The sequence below is a fragment of the Ambystoma mexicanum genome, chromosome 10 (genome assembly GCF_040938575.1).
Source record: "Ambystoma mexicanum isolate Mex_15411 chromosome 10, UKY_AmexF1_1, whole genome shotgun sequence".
NCBI classification, from domain to species: domain Eukaryota; kingdom Metazoa; phylum Chordata; class Amphibia; order Caudata; family Ambystomatidae; genus Ambystoma; species Ambystoma mexicanum.
In genome coordinates this window covers 889,060,956-889,083,346 of record NC_090932.1, presented here as the reverse complement: position 1 = coordinate 889,083,346, position 22,391 = coordinate 889,060,956, and the positions used below count along the sequence as shown (strand labels likewise).

Genomic DNA, 22,391 nt, shown 5'->3' with positions numbered 1-22,391 from the left:
TAAAGAACAACTATAGGAATTGGCTTTGTGCCCATAAGCATCTGGTGGTGCAACAGGATGCTGAGAGAATGCTTTCTGCTCTCTCTCACAGAAATTCGCATAATTTCTGGTCAATGGTGGAAATGAATGTGGTAGCTAACCATCAGAAACAAGACTCAGTAATTCAGGAGGGGGTGTGACTTGATCATTTTACTATGGTTTATGACTCAGAGGCTCCAGAGTGTGGGGTGAAGGCCCCAACATCTAATTGGGATCTAGTCTTTAATGTCATGGACCTAGAATTATTAATTAAGAAATCTTCAGCCTCTAGTGCATCTGGTCCGAATGGTTTGAGTAATTCAATTCTGAAAAAGGATCCAATCACCTGGGCGAAAGTTCTAAAAATACTCTTTGATAATGTCATTAGACAGAAGATTTTTCCAGATACCTGGAAATATTCCATAGTTATTCCTATCTACAAAAAGGGTGATAGGTCATTGGCCTCTAATTACCGTCCTATCTCTTGGTTAGATACAGATAGTAAAATCTTTTCGGGCATCATCCTAGGGGAATTGGAAGCCTGGGCTAAAACCAAGGGAATTATACCAAAGCAGCCATCCGGCTTCAGGAAGGGTCTATCTACTTCATTGAATGGGCTAGTTGTAAATTGTTTAGCTGTAAAGTCATCTACCAAGGATGGCCCTACCCTTTTTGGAGCCTGGATTGACCTGTTCCAGGCTTTTGACTTGGTTGATAGGAATTTCCTTTGGAAAAAACTCGATGCTTGGGGTATTCTTCATGGTTTACTTTCTATATTGAGAGAGCTTAATTCTAACAACTATATGCGGGTTAGATTAGGCAGATCGGGCCTACTTTCTAATTCAATTAGGATAACTAGAGGGGTTCGACAAGGTTGTTTGCTTGCTCCTTTGCTTTTTATTCTCTTTATGGCAGATCTAACTAATTGGTTGCATGATATTGGTCTAATATCTCCATATATCGGTAACACTAAAATAGATTGGTTATCTTATGCGGATGACATAGTAGTCCTGGATTACTCTCAAGTGGGGCTACAACGTCTGCTAACCGCCTTAGAATCCTATGCAAGGAGCAATAAACTTAATATTAACCCTTCAAAATCTAAGATCCTATTATTCAAGAGACCAAATAAAATAGTTAAGAATTTTGCCTGGATGTTGGATCAGTGTCCGGTAGAGGTTGTTTCCGAATTAACATATCTTGGAGCCGTATTAAGATCTTTTCCTACCAAGAGTAATTTAATATCATCTATTGATCTAAAAGTAATGAAATTATGTGCTCAGATGAAAAAAATTCATTCTAAGTTCGGCAAATTCTCTATCCTCCCACTTATAAGATTCTACATAGGGAAGGTAGTTCCCATAATTCTTTATGGATTGGATTATAGCATTATAGCTTTGGAGATAGATTGGGATATAATAGAGTCTAGGATTTGGAAAAGTACTTTAGGCCTGCCGGTTTGTACACCAATTGTTAGTTTGCACTATGAACTAGGTCTTTCATCACTTAGATCATGGCTTGAATAGAAGTGGATGACTCTGTACAGACTAATCTTAGATCCTCCAAAGAATTCCTTATTTGAGGAAATCGCTATAGAGTACCAATTAAGGAACAATGTTTTCCTATGTAGATTGGGGCAAACATGTTTAGAACTCCTATCAGGCTGTGACTGTGATGCAGAATTCCTCTTACAGAACCCTTTGAAAGTCAAAGAAAAAATGAAATTGATCGATTGGATAGACACCATCAATGATATGTGAAAAACGAAAAGATCAGCTTCCCTGTCACTATTAGATAAACGCCTTTCAACCGTGCCGGCTTACTTAAAGAAGTCCCCAAATCCAAGGTTTAGATCTACTTTCTTGTGGTTTCGTTTAAATTTAATTCCTACCTTAGAGTTGTTAGCTATTAGAGATAAGGAAGGAGTGATTTTACCGATTTGTGATAGGTGCCCTAGTAGTGATCTCCAGACTACCAAGCATTTGTTATCTAGTTGCTCTGGGATCTGGAGCATTAGGGTCGGTCTCTTTAATAAATTTGTTTATGATAAGTCTTATATTAATTCTGAGGAGTTTTGGGCAAGACTATCTTCTGGAAATGAGTCCGCCTTATCAATTGAGGTTGTAAGGTGTTTAAGGGAACTGAAGTTAGTTTTAGACTGAATTGTTAATGGTGATCTGTATTCCTGTTTATTTTTCTTTTGTCTTGTCTTTTTATTCAAGATGTTTTTGCTGTTTTACATTTAGAATATGTAAATTTTTGTTGGTTTGCATATTGTTTTATTTTTCGTCGAAATGTGTTAAAAGTCAAATTGGCTATTGCACAATAAAATAATTTTTAAAAAAAAGTTTGCGTGGTGATGTTAAGGGTTGGATGTTGATGTTTTTTTGCAGACCACTAGAAAAGCATTCCGGGCCCTTGAGTGCAGCTCAGAAAAAGAAAGAAATGAATATGTGGGTCTATTCATTCTATCATGATTCAGTTATTTTTGGTCTTGGGGTTCAGAGTGAGCTGAAAACGTTCTCTCGGCAGTGGATACTCCTCTGTTGTGGGCGGTCGGGCACACCCCTCCCCCTTTTTGGACCATTTAGGTCTGCACAATTCTTTACTCATTGCATTATGGATGAGTGCCTTTTACATGCACTAACCTGCACATGTCTTTGCATGCATCCGTGCAGAGCCTTTGTGTTTGTAAAAAAATCTAAACAAATGTAGATTCTTTACAAATTCAAAGCTTGGTGACCCTGTCACCCTGCACAGTGTTGTGCATGGGCCACGACTGATTGGAAAACGCCCAGAATGTGACACATGCACAGCACTCTGCAGGGCATGAGGGATACCTACGAGCTTCTGACAGTCATATTATGGTGTTAATTGTGGTCAATGGGTTCTAAGCATTCTATCCCATAGATCAGAAACGGTGAGAGAGAGTGAGCGAGAGAGAGAGAGACAGAGAGACAAAGAGAGAGAGAGAGAGAGAGAGAGAGAGAGAGAGAGAAAGAAAGAGAGAAATAAAGAGGTGAAGGGAGGAACTGGACTTCTTGTCTCTTGTGCTGTGCTGCTGTATCCTCTGCCTGCCTTCGGATACTGCCAGCAGAGCAGCACCACTTTAAAGGAAAGCTAAAACGAAGTGTGTGTGCATGCGTGCATGCATGCGTGCATGCCCGCACACAAGCACAAACAGCATGAAAAGGCTTTCACTGGGCTATATTAATGTATATTGGGTGCAGGTAGCATGAACATTTTCTTACAGAGAAATTCTGGCTTAGGTTCGGCATAGGCAACAATAATGTGTTTTGCAGGGCAATGCATGCATATATTGGACACAACAATCATGAATATGTTGTACAGTGGCACTACTGTTATTTACTGTGCACAGCCATCATGAAATCGTGAAAGTCTATTCATACAGTGGCATGTTGTCTTATATTGGGCACATCCAGCATGAACGTCATTTAAAGTGACAGGCTGGCTTATATTGGACACAACCAACATTAAAATTGGTTCTTACAGTGGCAATACTGGTATATATTGAGCACAGTGAACATGAAAATGCATTCTTACAGTAGCAAAACTGGCATGTATTGAGCTCATTCAGCAGGACAATTTCCGTACAGTGGCATACATATATCAGGCAAAAGTGTGTTCTTACAGTGGCAATAGTGGCATATATTAGATACATCCAGCATAAAGATATTGCACATTGGCATTCTGGTATATATTGGACACTGCAAAAATGAAAGTGTATTCTTACAGTGGTGTGGTGATGTATATGGAGCATAGACGGCTTGAAAATGTTTTACAGTGGAAAAACTGGCGCAGCTTGCATGAAATTGTTCACACCGGATCATACTGGACTATGTTTGGCACGATCAACAGAAAAATGTGCATTCTTACTGCTTTGAAATGTGCGGGCATGAAAATGTGTATTATAGAGCAATGCTGGTATATATTGTAGAGAAAGGCCTCATTGTTTTCCTTTGGACACAGCCAGCATGAAAGGAGTCTGGGTGCAGACATTATGATCCAGCAGGCTGTCCAATGCAGCTGGGCGCAAGGACCTTTAAGAATCAAGGTCTCACAGATTGCTATCTGTGAGTGCACGGACACCCCTGGCACTTTATGTGTGCAGATATTTTTAAAATCTGCCTCAGTGAATGTTTCCAGCTATCTCAAAGGTCATACAATCCTTACTGTGGCCTAAAATCTCCTATGTAAAAACTAAGCATGGGTGGGCATCATCTTGTCGTTGTGGCAAAGATATTGGGGGCTGCCTTTGGCTTTTGTTTCTGCTTTTTGTTTAAGATCAATGAAAACATGTTTAAACAAGCTCAAATGCAGTGACTTGCCAGCTCATGCTTAAACTAAAGGAAGCCAGAGATATTTACTAACTAGGTTCCAAGTTATTACAGTTGTATGCTGACCTTTCGTTATATTTCTTACACACTTAGCACAAATAGCAGTTTTTTTCACACACACGACTGCCAGTTTAATTCTTTAAAACTCATATGAGCTTTTATTTTTATTTTCGTTGTGTCTTTTCCACACTGTCTTGTGGTGACCTGATTGCTCTGCCTAACTCTGCACAACCCTAAAGAAGGTTTCTATTTCTATGAAGTGCAGTCACGCTCTAATTATATTATTGTATTTAGAGATTTTAGTATGTTTGCGTGGCATAGTATTACAAGGATAAAAACATGATTGAAAGGACTTGCCAGACATCAACACAGCAGAATATGGGTCCAGAAGCAGAGCCGGCCTTAGGGGAGGGCTGGAGCGCCATGTCCCCCAGGGTGCCTTTAGCCCCCCGCCACAGCAGGTCGGGGAGTCTTTTAAGGGCTCCCCTGAGCTGGCGTAGTGAGAAAAGGTGCAGCAGGCGCCCTTTTGTTTTTATATGCGCCCCCGGCGATGGGGCGCATTTAGTAACAATAGGGTGCTGATGCAGAGCCCAGGGCACCACTGCCTCTAAGGCCGGCCCTGCATAGAAGATGGGGTGGGCCGCTTTGTGGTGCAAACCTACAGAATCTTCCAAATCATCATTCCTTTCAGAAAAGGAAAAGGAGGCATTGCATTGCTTCCACCAGGGAAGTCACAGAGACTTTCCAAGGCAGTGTCTCCTGTTATGTTGTATGCCTGTGACAGGGTGTTCTGCAGTACAGTGTGTCAGGGCTGGGCGAGATTATCACTAGCGAAACGGGCCTTTTTTTTTTTACTTTTCCGCACTTGTGGCAGATTTATTTTTTAAGCCGAAATTTCGTTTTTTCCCGGACTTTCCTTTTGTGAGGTTGGAAACCCTCAAAAATAAAACGAAGCGAAATTTTGGACGGGAAAAGTCTCCAATCAGCCGATTCCGCTCCACGGGCGAAATTGTCAGATTGGGCGATTTATGCCTGGAATGCCCCAATTTCCCAGCGGCACGGACTTGAACATTTTCGCCCACCTCTTGTCAGGTGTGAACAACATGGCTGTATGCGGTGTCGTGTCCTGCCTTTCCTGTTATGCTGGCCATCATATGTGAGCTGGAATGGTGGTTGCTTGTTTTGCATGAGTGTGCCATGTGAGTATCAGATGGGGCCTGTCCTGTGAATGTGTGGGAATGGCTGGTGGGTGTCGCCATGTCTAAGAGTAACTGGAACCTTTGCAACAGACTCTAAATAAATCAGCTTCTCTTTTGTCCCTTGGACTGCCACGTGACTTTTGAGATGACTCGGGCTTCCTTTGTAGCACTGGCAACACTAGACTAAACAAAAGATGTTGTGGGGGATTAAATGAGAGGCCTACTGCCCCCTCAAGAGCCTCCATCCTCAATGGTGAGGTGCGCTCACAACATTCTTCTACAGAGACGGAAGAGTGCTGACTTGTGTGCTGTTCTGCAAAGGGACAAGCATTGCTGTGATGAGGTTAAGTGGCAACGATTAGATGTTGACAGGGCAGTGCACAAGGAGTGCTCTGGGGACATTTGGCCTGGAAACGTGCATTGCAGGAGAAGTAGCAGTCAGGGATGCACGGGCAGAGCAGGAGAGGGGTACCAGGCAATGTGCAGGCCTCCAGTGCAGACTGCATGCATTTACAAGTCTAGCCTTGCTCGAAATTGGCCGGAGAACCTCTGTGCAGGTCTTGCTCTGGTGTCAGCAGGGCTCCTTTGCTTCAGCCGTCAGTGCGGTGCGAGGGCCAGTGAACGTGAGCCTCCTGTGCTGGGATGTATTCTGAGTCCGTTGGTGGGGGGATGGGTTCCAGCAGTGGTGGGGGCAGGGGAGAGGGGTAAATGAGTGGATTGAATGATCCACCACAGGAGAGCAGCACCACAGAGTGTGGGGAGTGCCAGGCCAGGAGTTGCAACACGGCGCCTGGACACGGCGGCGCCTCCAAGGCAGGCAGACGTCGCAGCACAGCATTGGTGGCCGTCGGAGGCACCCACGACAACACGGATCAGGTACACGCCAGCATGGCGGCCGGCACATCCACGCCTGGGCCCTCCACGCCGTCCAGAATTGCGGCAAACCTGTCCATGACGCCGCCTCCACCTCGAACCCAAGGCACTTCGTCGACACTGGTCCAACCGTTTGACCCATTCACGGACCCGTCGTCATGCGGACCCAGATGGCAGCTATGGATCCAGAAGTTCGAGATGGCGATGGAGTGCAAAGAGATCACTGCGCCCAGGAAACTGAAGGCACACCTGCTACTCAGTGTGGGTGATGAGGTACTGCGCATCTTCAATTCGCTGAACGTTGATGATGGCCTAGATGGGTACCGAAGCGCGAAAGACGCCCTCACCGATCACTTTCTCCCTCAATTAAACCCAGACTATGAGACGTTTCTCTTCTGCACCACATTACAGACAGCGGAGGAAACCCTTGATGCGTACCACACCCGCCTGAGGAAGCTAGCCATGTCCTGTGAATTCACAAATGTGGAGAGGGAAATCAGGAGGCAGATCATCAACGGGATTTATTCGGAAAAACTGAGGCGCCTGATACTCAGCGAGAAGGGCATCCCCCTACAGCGTATCCTTGAACTAGGACGTCAGAGGGAACTGGCACACACTAGAGCGGCCAACATGGAGGCCACGCTACACAGGCTGCAACCTGCTCTCAACACGGCTATGGTGGCCCGCATCGCCACCAAACAATCCTCGAGAGACGACAACAGTGGCGGATACGGACAAAACAGGTGGCAACCGCGTATTCCGGGACCCACTGAGTGTGGTTGGTGCGGTGGCCCACGACATGGCCGTCGCAACTGTCCTGCTCAAGGCACCACGTGTGGGGCATGTGGCCGGAAGGACCATTACGCGAAAGTATGCCGATCAACGGACACCCCCATACAGCCTCAGCAAAACCAGCCGGAGAAGATCGCGACCAAGAAAAAGAAGCAAGCCAGTGCCAGAAGGGTCGCAGTGGCCAGCTCTTCCACGGAGGATGAAGGGGACGATGTCTCGGCAATGCTGCAGGCCCCCTCCAAGGACACAGACAGGAAAGGAAGGAAGGTATACCTAGTGTCTGCACTATGCCAGGACCGTGGACCTCGAGGAAAAGCCACCCGAAGGCGCAAATGCATGGTCACCATCCAAAATCAGTGCGTTCAGATGACCATCGACACAGGCGCTTCGGTGAACGTAATGCCTGAGAGCATTTTCCTGACTCTAAGTCCTCCACCAGAGCTGAAAAGCACCGACACTCTGCTCTTTGCATACGGCTGTCGAAAGCCCCTGCCGGTAATTGGCAGGTTCCGCACCACGCTGGAACACGGGGAGAACAGACTATGGTCCAAAGTCTATGTTGTGAAGGCAGGTGTTGAGAGCCTCCTGAGTGGGGACGCAGCGGAGGACTTGGGAGTGGTTCAATTCGTCTGCCATGTCAACGAAGAAATGGAGATCGAGCAGATGCTTAACCAATACCCTGACTTGCAAGAAGGCATAGGCTGTCTAAGAGGCAAGACCATCAAACTGCATATTGATGAGACTGTGCAGCCGAAAGCCGTCCGGCACCGCAGAACGCCGTTCCACATGAGGGAACAAGTGGAGCAGGAACTCAAGGCACTGGAGGAAGCGGGCATCATTGAGGAGGTCACAGGGCCCACACCGTGGGTCTCCCCAATGGTAGTCACACGGAAGCCCAAGCAGCCTGGAAAGGTGCGGATCTGCATAGACATGCGTCTCCCCAACACTGCCATTAAAAGGGAACGCCACATAACCCCAACAATCGACGAGATTGTGGCTGACCTCACAGGGTCGAAGATATTTTCAAAGATTGACCTAAAGGCGGGGTATCATCAACTCAAGCTCCACAGAGACTCTCGATACATAACAACATTCTCTACGCATCTGGGGCTGCGGAGGTACAAACGCCTAAGTTTTGGAATATCATCAGCTGCGGAGGTGTTCCAGCAGACCATCCAGGAGGTCATCCGGGGCATCCCTGGTGTCCTCAACGTGAGCGATGATATTCTGATTCACGCCCCCGACAAAGAGACACACATCAAGAGGCTTCACGCCCTACTGGGCCGACTACAAGAGGTTGGGCTCACAATACATCGGGAAAAGTGTGAGTTCCTCAAAGCGGAGATCACGTTTTTCGGATACAAGTTTGGCAGCACAGGCATCTCCCCGGACCCGCAGAAGGTCGCAGACATCCAGGCGGCTAGCCCTCCGATGACACCCACGGAAGTGCGCAGCTTTCTAGGCATGGCCACCTACTGCGGGAGGTTCATCCGAAACCTGGCCACACTATCTGAGCCACTGCGGGAACTCACGAAGGCCAACGTCAAGTGGGAATGGGGGCCAACATGCCAGGACTCGTTCGAAAACATCAAGGACTCCCTCTCAGCGGACACCAAGATGGCCTACTACAATACTGAACTGCCCACAGAACTATTCGTGGATGCCAGCCCCGTGGGGCTCGGAGCCATCCTAATGCAAGTCACGAGGGAAGGGGAGAAAAGACCGATCGCGTATGCATCGAGAGCCCTCACCGAGACCGAACAAAGGTACTCGCACATCGAAAAGGAGGCCATCGCCGTGCTGTGGGGGTGCCGGCATTTTCACCTCTACCTATATGGACGTCACTTCACGACGATCACGGACCACAAGCCCCTCCTACCAATTTTCATGGGAACCTCAGCACACCCTCCGGCACGAATAACCAAGTGGTTATTGCACCTCCAGCAATATGACTTCAACCTCGTCTACCAACCAGGCAGCGGGAACCCAGCGGATTTTCTATCCAGGCATCCGCGAGAGGCCACTCAACAAGAGATCCAAGTAGCGGCAGAAACAGAGGAACACATATGCCAAGTGGTGCGAGCAATGAGGCCCAAAGCGGTGAGCATCGAGGAAATCGAGGCGGAAACACACCAAGACCCGTGTTGCGACTTGGTGAAAGATGCCATCCTGTCCGGTGACTGGAAGACCTTCATGAGACATACACACAACAGAACAGCGGAAGCAAAAGGGTTTTTGTCAGGCATATTCACAGTCCGGCAAGACTTGTCAGTCACGGAGGGTGGACTGTTACTTCGAGGAAACCGCATCGTAATCCCTCTCAAACTACAGGACAGGATAGTGGCCCTAGCACATGAGGGACATCAAGGACTGGTAAGGACGAAAGCCCGCATTCGGCACCGAGTATGGTTTCCCCAGATCGAGGAGCGAGTCGAGACACTCATCACAACGTGCTTAGCCTGTCAGATAACAGGGGGGCCGCCAGACCCGGAACCCATCATATCGGCAGAACGGGGCCGCTCTCGCTGGGAGGCCATCAGCATTGACTTTTGCAAGCTCCGGGAAGGCCTCCATTTGCTGGTGGCCGTCGATGACCACTCCCGATACCCGGAGGTTGAGATAGTAGAGTCCACAGCAGCTGAAGTGGTCATTCCGGCCCTAGAGAAAATGTTCGCAACCCATGGACTACCCATCTCGATCAAAAGCGACAATGGCCCGCCGTTTACGGGAGAGGATTTCAAAAGGTACCTACAGGACCTCAATGTGAAATATCACCACATCACCCCAAGACACCCCCAGGCAAATGGGGACGTGGAACGATTCATGCGGACTATCAATAAGGTACTCCGAGTGTCTAAGGCCAACGCCAGCCCCTGGAAGGTTGATCTCTTCCGATTCCTCCGAAATTACCGGGTCACGCCTCACAGCACCACCGGCATACCGCCTGCGGACCTCATGTTCGGCACCGTCATCAGATCCTCGATCCCGCATCACCCAAGCAGAACCCCGGACACGGTGAACGAAGAACGCACCGAGAGAAGGAGGAGGGATGCCAACGAACACATGAGTGGCAAGCGGAGAGCGAGGCCGTCCCATCATCAAGTGGGTGACCAGGTTATCATGCTACGCAACCCTTCCAAGTCAAAACTTGACACAAGGTACGAGGAACTTCCATGGACCGTCAGCAACCGGCATGGAACCATGGTCACTGTGACACGAGGTAACCGCCAAGTGACGAGAAATGCGTCATGGTTCAAAGCCATACCCCGTACACTATGGACTGATAAGGAATGCCATCGGGAAGGCATGGACAATCCACCCAGCGAAGAAGAGCCGGAGGCCATCCCCGAGGAGGATGGAGTGCGGGATGGAAGCTGGGAACCGATGGATGAACCTGGCCTCGAGGACCCGAACAGCGACGATGGAACCGAGTCTGAAGCAAGGGGGAAGGACCCCCGAGAAGGACGATACCGACTGAGAACCACGACGAGACCGCCAGCCAAGCTAAGTGACTATGTGTGGTAACTGGTGCACTAGTGCCATGAAACCCAATGGCAAGGTGGCTGAGTGTTGAAGACTGAGCGCTTATGCTCGATTTGGCCGTTGGTCGGCTGTTTGAGTTGTGTGTTTTGTTTTGTTTTATAATAAAGGAGGAATGTTATGTTCCGCCCTGCGTCCCGCTACGCGGTGACGCAGGGCGTCCTTAATAAAAGCCCCGCCCCCGCGTTCGGGGAGCAGTTCCGGGCGAACGAGTATCCAGCGTGGGTGTGAGTCATTGCGAGCTCCCGCTGGAGCTGCGCCACAGGCCGCGCGGCCTACCCGCGTAATACCAGCCCCCGCGCGCCGGCCGCGAACCGGCAATACAACAGTCTCATGGAAGTTAAAAGCTTCCATTGCTGCGTCACATGTTAGTAAAGTGTGTTGGTGAACCTGCCTGCAGTGCCGGTGGAGCTCAGAGCGAGCATGCAGCCAGACTGGAGTTTGGGACCACACTGTCGTGGAGACGCTCTAAGGGCGCGTTTTCTTTCGCCACTGTGGCGCGCTATTGTAATCTCGCGAGACGGGGCCTGTTTGGGTAATGAGGTGAACGTCTCCAAGGGACCTCTTTTGGCCATTTGTGTTGAAACGGGGGCTTGGTGCGGAGCAACGCCCCCAAAGACTTGTGATGCCGATGCCATTGCGCAATTCGGTGAGGTTGTGTTGTGTCCTTTGCTTCATGGATCATTTTAGGAATGTATTTCCGTAGTTTTACTCTGAATTTACCACCGTGTGTGACTGATAGTGTATTTCGTGTTGTCATGGGCTCACATGTACATTTGTGGTTGAAGGATGGTGTGGGCTTGTAGGATTTTTTTTTGTGGTGTAGAGTTTTCCGTATTTGCATCTTCAGTTGATAGATCAGTGGGACAGTTGTCTTTTTTTTCTAGTCGCCTGTGAGGTAAATTGGCAGCGCGGACCATGTGAACTGTGTGATCTGAAGCCTCCTACTGAACATGCTAAGTGTGAGGTGTGCTCCAGCGGGGCTGGGCCACGCAGGAGGCCGCTGGCGCTGCACACGGAGCAAAGGATACACAGAGACGGCTCCGTCACGGTACGGAGCGGGAACTGCCTTGTAGGCGCGCTCCGCCTCCCATTTATTTACTCGTCCACGCGACCCTTGTCACATGGACATCACATTAAGCATAGTTTGTTAGTGAGACATGCTAGTTCTTCTCCACTTTGACAACCCATGTTGCATTTGTGATGTAGACTGGGTTGAGTGCAGTGGTGCTGTCGTGCAATATTGCAGAGGGTATGTACGCTGTGAATCAGCTGTGGTGCATTGTGTGTGAATTGAGATATGTGTGTGCTGACTTTGGGCCGATCTTCGTGTGGTGTGGGATCATGGAAATGTTCGTGTTCTTTCCGGTTGAGCTTGTTAATATTTCGCATGCTGTGGAAAGCGCTTGGCAAATGCACAGTCTGTGTGTTTTCGCGCTCTGGAGTTGTCGGTAACTGCTTGCGGCCTGGTGCAGTGGTGGCCTCATACAGACTCAGATTTGAAGCTATATGTGCGCATGTATACTGAGGGTTTTGCAGGGCTGACATTTACCGCATCTTTTTCCGCCCCACACGTGAGGAAGCTCCAGCTGGTCACAGCACCCCTGTTGAGTTTGGAGGTCCATCCTCTGTCGTCCACAGTCAGAGTGCGTGAGTGTGTGACCATGACTTTGTGAAGCTGTGTGCATTCATATATGTTTTTCTGTGCGTGTGTGTTTGTGCTGATGCGGAATGTTTGTAGTTCATGTGTGGGAGTTGGGGTATGTGCCTGGATTTTAGGTCGGGGAGCCCATCTCAGGGTTGTGTGGTCTGACACCCGTCCCCACCGGCTGTGTGCCGACTCTCCGGCATTGTCTCTTGTGTGTGTGCGTGCTTCATGTCCTTGCAAAGGTACCAGGGGTCAGGAGACTGTGGTCAGTCATAGGTTCTCTGTCTGGTGCCCAGGTGGGCACCGGCAGGATCCTTGGTACTAATAGGATCTGGCTCCTGGTAAGGCCCGAGTTCTTCCTTCTTGGTAGGATTGTGGGCACAGACTCGGACTGGCCTATAGGGAAATAGGGCAATGCCAAACCAAAAACGGAAAATGCTCGTGTGGGCCAATTTTTTTGGTCACAGTGGGCCAACTTTTAGGCCAGTGTGAGCCAGTTCGATAAGTTACTTCACCCTGCGGCTAGTAGTTTTGACTAGTGTTACTGAATATTCTTTAAAATGCACAATTTGCATCACATTTTATCAAAACAACCTCTCCTTGGGTGCTACTCAACCCATCTGCCACAAAAGGAATGAATATTCATTTGCAACTGTGGGCCACTTTTTCATTGGTGCCCAAGACAATGTTATGCCCCAGTCCGACCCTGTGAGTGCATCAAGCTTTTTGGGGAGGGAGGGAGAGAGAGAGAGAGAGAGAAAGAGAGAGAGAGAGAGAGAGAGACAAAGAGAGAGAGAGTTTTTTTTTGTTTTTTGTCAGGTTCCTATGGTGGGTTGTTTCTGCTTTGACTGTATGTTTAGTCGCCCAGCGTGTTTGTGTGTGAAGACAGATAGGTGTCATACGTCTTCTGTCTGTGACTGTGTGCTTGGCAGTTGAGCGTGTGTCCGCTGCGAAAGAGCAGCCAGTGTTCGTGCCCTGTGTTGCCTGTCCTTTTGCCCATCGTGTGAGAGATTACATTTTTACTTCATTTTATATTACCGCTTATATGGCAAACCTAGCCCAACTGCAGCAACAGCGTGCTTTGCAATGTGTGAACGCCAGCTGTGGGCATGGTGTTTTTGGACAGAAGTTCAGTACGGTTGGCAGAAGGGCCAAAATAACGTGGATTTAGTCATGAGGAAGGTATTGATGGAAGAGCCACATGTTTCTGTTTTGCGGAACTGGAGGACGCTGGGGGCATTCTCAACCTGCAGCACTATGGAATTTCCAGAAGGTCGGCCATGCGTCGAGACGGACCGTTTGCGGGGTCCTTTCTTTGTAGGCTAGCTTTGACTCCAATTGTTCAATGGGTTTGGTACAGTAGGAATGAGGGCCTCCAGAGGTTTCTCGCCTTGCCGCCAAGTATGTTGATGGGCCATTCAGGAATGACTGTAAGTGATGTAAGCAGTTTTGAATAGGACCCTGGTGGTGAGGGAGAGCCAGTGAAGCTCATGCAGGGAGGGAGACATGAGGTTGAATTTGTGGGCGCCTGTAATGAGGTGGGCTGCAGCGTGATGGGTAGCCTTGAGGGGGGGCCGGATGCATGTCTGGGAGCCGTGTTCCCCTCATCAATGTAGCAGTTGACGAGGGCCTGAACCACAGTGCAGACGTTGTATGGAGGTACAGGGGGGGTTTGATTTTGCAGAGTGTAGCCATCTGAAGGCAGGCCATTTGGGCTTTCCTGGCTATGTGCTTTTGGATGGAGAGGATGCTGTCCACAACGATTCCTACAGATGTGGCTGAGTCAGACAGCTGCAGGGGCAATCCTCCAGTTATAGATTGTCAAGCCACTTTTTGGATGTGCTATTGGTTGCCAGGGGGACAGATGATGACGAATTCAGTCATGATGACGTCAAATCTAAGGTAGGCATTCGACATCTAGGTTTGGATGGTGGCCATACACTCACAGGGATGGGTGATGCCCTGCCGGCCTTTGACATTGAGATACATCTGGTAGTCATTGGCATATTGATAAACTGCTGTGTTGGGGTCTGTTAGGAAAAATCCCAGAGGATTGGGGAGATAATGGAACCTTGGGGGACCCTACATGTAACTGGGACATGTCTGGATCTGAATTGACCAATCTGTACGGCATGTGTAGCATGGAGGTGCAGCTCAGGTATGCTGGAGGCTGAGGTTTAATTAGTGTTCTGTGTGAGCACCAGTCAGGGGCAGAGCAGTTACAGTGTGAGGATGGCCAGTGGGTGGTCTCTGTTTCCTCTATGTCTTTACATCTTAACAAGAGTGATTTGAACCTTTGCAACAGACAGAAAAGAAAGAAGGCTATCGTTTGTACCTTGGCCTGCCTTGTGACTACTGCAGCTTCATTTATGATAGCCCCCAATGTGTAATACCCTTGCACTTGATTGTGGGGGCTATTTGTGCTGACCAACATCTTAGATATATGAAAGATAAATCAATCTAGCAGATTAGTGCTATTGTGTGTTGTTGGCGAACCCCTTTTTTAAATTAACATTTAATCCACAATTTAAAGTCTATTTCCTTGGTTCAGACTAGTACAGGGACTTCCAGCTGCAATCCATTGTGAAGCACCTTTATCATGTTGATCCCTCAATCTCCATCATTTTGGGCTCATGAACACTCAGAAATAAGTGATTGGGAGGTTCTCGTGAAGTCTAAGAGGGGAGTGGAGCTTGAGCTACATAGGCAGCTATTGAACACATTGAAGACATAGCTCTCCATTTTCCTCCGGAGGAAGATGGCAGCCTATAAGCAAAGGATGCAAATCAGAGCTCTGTGGGCTCTCGTCACTGGCTAGCCACACCCTTGCCCACCTCATGAAAGTCTTCCAGCTTGAATTTCCTTTATAATGCCTGAGATCCTCCTTATTATATGAGGTGCATGCATTTATCTGCAGTGGAAATTGAAGGAAACGGATGGACCCTCTTATCCCACCCATTGACCTCACAGCATCCTTCATACTCCTCAACACACTGCCAAAGATTTAAAGCAACGGGTAAGATACATTACACAAACAAAATTCATAAATGAATAAAACAAATATCACTTGATAGAGCCTATGCTCATGTTTCTTCTCGTGACAGTGAGCTGCCCAACCCTCCACACCTCCATAGCATGCCACCTTCTTCGACATCCCACCCGATTCTTCCTCTTTCACCAAATCCATTGCAAAGCTGCCAGAGAGTGCCAATCTCTCAACACATGAAGCCATAGAATGATGGCTAACAACCTAACGCCATTTTGAATGGGCAAAATCAATTGTCTAGGCAAACAAATGATACTTCCTACGACCATTGAAGAATGCTGTATACTATCCTAGTCCATTTGTGTGAAGACTCTTCAAATATATTTCCATACATCTGCAAAGTAGACAAATAAACACTTGGTTTCAGATTCTGAAAGAATTTGGGGACACGCGAAGCGAGCGTGCTGAACTTGCAATGTAAAAATGAATAGCAATGCTGGTGGGAGGCATGAGCGTTTCTGTTCAGTGTAGAGGAATGCTGTCCGGGTCCTGTGATTTCCCCTGAGCCTGTGATCCAACAAGTGATCAGAGGCACGGGGAGGATCACCTGAAGGCGCATTCTGTTGGGAATCAGAAAGGGCTTTCAAGAGGGTCTAACATGACAACTCTTCTACTTCCAAAGAGACCAAATATCAGTTCCTGGTTCCCAAAACTGCATATGTGACACGCAAATGTGCGTGTTTATTGCGGTTGGAGTTTTGAAAATCAAATCCATGCAGTTACCAATGTCTGTGCCCCCATGCGCATGCGATGTACCCTCTTGCGGGCACAAAACACATGAGAGACCTGGGGAGCTCTTGCACTGGAATCTTGTAATTTTTTTCTTACCCGTGATGACACTTGAATGTTTTCAATTCGGTCTAAGGTGTACTTGTATCCATGCCGATGATGTGCGTTGATGTAGTTGACGGCGACCATGGCCGCAGCTTCCGCCTCTGGGTCATTGCAGCCAAGTAAGATGTCAGGTGACAGAGGAGGAACCTTGGCCAAGGTGAGCCAGCTCAGAAGCTGAGCAAAAGACACTGCAGCGATGAAGAATCGCATCATACCCGGTAATCAGACAACCTCCCTGAAGATCTTCCAGCGCACGCGATCAGAAATCAAGCCTCGGTGGAAAGATGGCCGCCCGCGACCGGAATATTTATAGACCACTATATTCACAATCGGTCGGATAAACTATTTATCTTGGCCCAGCTCGATTCATGGTGAAACAGAAAAGTAAATAGCTGAGAAATCAATGTGTTTGTTTATATGTGGATGGAAAGTTTCTGACATGAACTGTCGGGCACAATTTGTTAAGTTTGCTGAAATAAGATGATGTCAGCAAAAGCAACAGCCTATTGCAGTCTAGGTGATTTCTTCATGCAGGATAGAATGGGCTGAAGGAATGGTGTGCATGTTCCTCAATGTCATGGAATGTACTTTAAGTATACCCGAGGAGAGTGGAAATGTGCCCAAGAGCAGCGCATACATTCAGTTTCCCTTCTTGCTTCCTCCGCCACATATATGCTAGGTGTCTTTAACCATAACCTTCTGGTATCATTATATTGTAGTGATTATGGTGATTATGCAGGTCGAGGCATTAACTTGTTTTTTGCAGGAGAGCCCCCAGTGTTAAAGCCCTTACACCTCCTGTCCATCTACGTTACCCCTGCCCCAGGCTCTGTTTGGGAGGGGGCAAAAGGCAGTGTCACAGCAAGTTTTTGACTGCTGGCAGTCCGAGGGGGAGGGCTTACACTCCTCATGCGTTCTTTCTGCTGTGGGATGTGGGCCTCTGCACCACACACAATGAGTAAGCCTCTTCTCTGTCCATTATTTGCCATTGTCTCGCCCAATGCAGCCCTGTCCTAAGTTCACAGAAGGTTTGGCAATGGAAGGTGATCTGCATTCTGCTTCTGTTCATTTGATATTCTGTCTGGGCATAAGCAAACCAAAGCATTTCACCCCCAAAGATCAAGGAGACTGGTCCATTTTTCATAGCGGATTAATAATGTTCTTATAAAGTAATGCCAGAATGCATATCTATTTAAACTGCATTTATTCGTTTTGGAAAGTACCACCAGAACATGGGCAAATAACTGGCACGATGTTACAAAGGGCGTGGGGATGTGAGTCCTTGCCAAAAAATACAAACTGGCGAAGGACCTGGTGTTTAGTAGGGAATCATAGTGAGATTGTGTTTGAAGGGAATCATGGTGGGGTGGTGTTCGTAGGGAATCATGGTGGGGTGGTGTTCGTAGGGAATCATGGTGGGGTGGTGTTCGTAGGGAATCATGGTGGGATGGTGTTAATAGGGAATCATGGTGGGGTGGTGTTCGTAGGGAATCATGGTGGGATGGTGTTAGTAGGGAATCATAGTGAGAAGGTGTTTGATGGGAATCATGGTGGGGTGGTGTTCGTAGGGAATCATGGTGGGATGGTGTTAGTAGGGAATCATGGTGGGATGGTGTTAGTAGGGAATCATTGTGGGAGGGTTTTAGTGGGGAATCATGGCGGGATGGTGTTAGTAGGGAATCATTGTGGGAGGGTTTTAGTAGGAAATCATTGTTGGATGGTGTTAGGGAATCATAGTTGGATGGTATTAGGGAATCATAGTGGGATGGTGTTAGTAGGGAATTAGGGTGGGGTGCTGCTAATAGGGAATCTTGGTGGGATGGTGGTGGTAAGATACATTTATTTTTTTACCCAAGTCCCATGATTAGTGTCACTATGTGATAAAGGCTGCTTGATTGTGCTCATGATATGCAGGACCATAAGGTTCTGACATTATGGATATTATATTCTGATAAGCGCTAGGAGGCAAAATCATATTGCTGGGACCTAACTCTGTCTCACCACATCCACAATGCATCACATTCCAGTCATTTCCACCTTAGGCTTCTGAAGCGCATCTTTCCTTACCTCACCTACCCCAACAGACTGGCTGCATCATATCCAGGCTTAATTATGCAAACTCCCTCTACCTAGGTGCACCGCCTACCAGCTAAACAAACTCTAAGAGTACAAAACGTGGCTGCCAGACTGCTTCTCGCACTTGGACGAAGAGACCACATCTGACCTGCTCTCCGCACCCTCTCCGCACCCTCTCCGCACCCTACACTGGCTTCCAATTGGATGATGGGCCACCTTCAAAATCCTATGTATTACCCACCGAGCTGTGCACAAAGCAGTCCCCAAATACCTGCAAGAAAAGATTACATCTTACCACCCAACCTAAGGTCAAGCACTGTTCTCGTCCCAGTGGTCCCTGACTCCAATTCATCCAGAAATGGAAGGTCTGCCTACTCAACCCTGGAGCCAACTTTGTGGAACTCACTGCCTCCCTGCATTAGACACAGGGAAGATTACATGGCTTTCCAGAAGGCACTCAAAACCTGGCTCTTCCCATAAAAACACACAAGGGAATGCCTTGTTCACTCAACTAGTATATGGCATGGTAACCCTTTCATCACTGACCCTTTAAAAAGCTCTCAGGCCAGACAAGATCTATCTCCAATACCTGGAGTCTTTGCCCCAGACTTGAAACCTGAATCGTAGTAGAACTTATGTACATGATGGAGTGAATCATTGCCTCTTCCAGCAGGAATACTGTATGCACCATGCCTAATGATATCTACCTCCAATAATCTGGATCGACTGTGCTAGACACGTAACCCAAGCACTAATCACACAGATAAGCTCAATCATTGGCATACAAATATGCACTAGGCTATCAGTCGAGGAAATGGCCATGCTTGCTAATCCTACTCATCTGGAAATCCTTGAGCAGAACCACGTACCGAGGGCCGTCTAGCATTAATTCTTTGCTAATCCCACCTATAGGAGAACGTAATTGGTAGAACTACCTATTAAATCTATTTAGCAGAACTACAGACTGATGGTGTCGCTACCTCCGATACTGAAATAATAGGATTTGGGATGGATCTGCTTGTCACTGTCTGGTAGACCTCGCCAAGAAACAACTCACCCAATGAGACATAGAGAGGACCTTAACTTAACAGCCCACCCCAAAGGGAGATCGCATCCCCTCCACAGGCGATGGACGCTCATCAGGGAACAGGGTCTCCCTGGAATTCATACAGACACTCGAAAACACAATTAATTCGGACTGGCTGCACACATAATACCATTCACAAACTCCAGCGCTGCCAAACGGCAGCTACCCAAGTCCAATTGGCCTTGCTGCACACATTCTACTGATCTCACACAACCACGGGACCGTGCCTAGCACTAGAATGCAGATACACACACATTAGACCTCCCTAGCTGCACACATACCAAGTGCACCCAAGCAAAGGCGTTGCTAGGGGTGGCTGAGGGGGCTATAGCCCCGTGCCTTTTGGATGTGGCCCCGGAAAGAAACTCAGGGGCTACAACCAAAAGGCTAGCTAGCCCCCAGTCCTGACAGGCCTGACATTTGCATAGCCCCGGATCTTTACCAGACCTAGGAACACCCCTGCTCAAAAGCATGTTTTACTACATTACTCTCTCCACTGTCCTGGACTACGGTCCCTGAGGGCGTTCAACCCACAGCGCTTTGGAATCATACAATGGTAAAAGGCGCTATAAAAATGCCCAATAACATAACATAACCTCTATCGACATGAAGCACAATATTTTACACTAATACTGTTGCAACTGATGCACGTGGCGTTGGTTTTGGGGAAGACCTGAAGACTGATACTGATTGATAATATGTTTTACCCAGTTTTTGCACAGCAGGAAATCATTACTGCTCAATAGCAACACATTGTTATCTAGTCTTGAAAATGCCACTCAGTTTGCCATACCAGTTTTCAAAATGCCATCTCTGCAATGCCCCAGTTAATAAATGCACATTTCACATTTGCATATTAGCCCAATATGCAAACATTGCGCAGTTCCCCAAAGCCCCATTAAATACCCACTGATCACTTCCACAATGCTTCTACAGTGCCCCATTAATGTACATTGTTTCCTTTTTCTAGAATGCTACAGCAAGATAACTTTCGGGGTTTACACAATGGCAAAGTTAACACACATTGGCAGTTCCCCCATTACCCCAGTAAACAACATGTTGGGAATGTCTGCAATGAACACGTGTTGCCATTTTAACAGTAATTAGGCTGACAACCCACAGTTAATGGTTAGACTCGAGCTGACTACTAAAGAGGCTTCCATCAGTTTGTCACTTGTCTTCAGCAGGTGGACAAATGATTGGCTATCAATAAACTCAAGTCTAAACCTTCCACAAAGGAGCTTTTGATTGGGGTGCACACGGACAGCTTGCTCCTGGGCTAATGAACTGGGCAGGTGTCCCAAACCAGTGGCCAGAGCAAAACGCATGGGGGCAATAGACGGCACCCCTCTCACTTTAGCTCCACAGGTTGATGCAGGAAGCCAGGCAAGTTTTTTACCCGAAGAATCATTTTTCAATTCTTATCTTCTTGCCATTGAGCAAAGACGACTTTGAGGCAGGATTGACTGCACAAGGGTAGTCCAAGTCCAACTCCAGAACTCTAGGGACGGAATACTGACAGGTTTTCAGGATATCCCTCATTAATATTCATGAGAAAGAAGGGCACACATTTGGAATCATTGTATGCAAATTTATCTCATGAATATTAATGAGGGGTATCCTGAAAATCTGACATGTTTCCGGCCCTTTAGGTCGGGAGTTGGACTACACCAATAGTGTCTATGTTGGTATCTTTTAAAGACCCTGCAGCATCTGCAGAATACAGCTACCCAAACCTTGCTGTTGAGTGACCACGTGGCTTCTCCCATGTGTTCCTTGCATTGGGCCCTTGTTTAGCAAAGAGTGGAATTTTGTCTTGTTTGTATGGTTTATCATAGCATCCTACTTGTCTTTGTGGCATGTTCCAAAACACTGTTCATGCCCCAGACACAGTCACTTACACACAAACTGTCAGACAAGAGAAAGAAGCACTCACAAACACAAAGATCCAAAGGGACACACATACTAACAGCCACATGTTCAGACAAAAACACGGGTACACAGCTAGACACAAGAGAAATAGTCAGAGGCCCACAGATACACCCAAACACACACACACATGCACGCATACAGAGAGGCACATACACAGGCATGCTGTCATAAATACACACATACATATGTGCACTCAATCACACGCATGCAAACACAAACACACACACACACACACCTGCACACCTACCGTCTTTTGATTACTCATTCTTGCAGATAAACTATCCATGAACCGTTTTGTGGGTCCAGCTCTCCAGCTGGAGTGATAGGGGAGCACTATAAAGTGAAGTGCAAGACCAACTATGGCAGCCAAAGCATCTCCATGACTGAAGAAGGCACACCACAAAGCGAGGCATCCTAAATGGCACTTGCACATAACTAGCAGTGCAAACATTCCAGAAACTCAGAATGCCATAAGGTGCAGGTCAAAGTGGTGTCTTCCTGCTTTGGGGCACCATCTCGCAGTTTTAAAAACCAGCAAATCGACCCCAGGGCTAGGCTGCAGTTTTCACTTGCATAGAGGGCCTCATTACAAGTTTGGTTGTACCTCGGCGGCAAATCCGCTGCAATAACACCAAACGTATTTACCACTACTGCCACTGGGGTCGGCGGAATTACTGCTGGATTACAAGTGGCGGTATGGCGGTGTCCATGTAGATTTCACCGGAAGAACACTGGTAATTTCATCAAAATGGCTGTTTATTGGCAGTAATGTGGCTAAAAAATGTCCAACATTTTGCTGGAGGTTTTTCACCCAAAACCATAGTTGGGTGGTGCACTAAGTCAGCAGTAATGCGGCGGTAACTCTGTTACCGCCGCGTTACAGCCATTTTGAGCCTTACCGCCCAACGTGTAATGCGGCCAAGTGCTGGTGCGATACTGTCAAATAGCAACTGTGACCGCCTCTAACAAAACCGAAGAGAAAAGATAG

At 47.7% G+C, this 22,391-nt stretch overlaps 1 protein-coding gene across 1 annotated transcript in view; it reads right to left on the bottom strand.

Annotated features, from left to right (window-relative positions):
• Positions 1-16,567, bottom strand: part of AHSG (alpha 2-HS glycoprotein) — a 155,425-nt gene extending 138,858 nt beyond the window's left edge. The window contains exon 1 of the mRNA XM_069618629.1: positions 16,303-16,567. Coding sequence (XP_069474730.1) covers positions 16,303-16,521 — 219 coding nt within the window. The 5' untranslated portion in view covers positions 16,522-16,567. The remainder of the gene's footprint in view (positions 1-16,302) is intronic.
• Between the last annotated feature and the right edge of the window lie 5,824 nt (positions 16,568-22,391).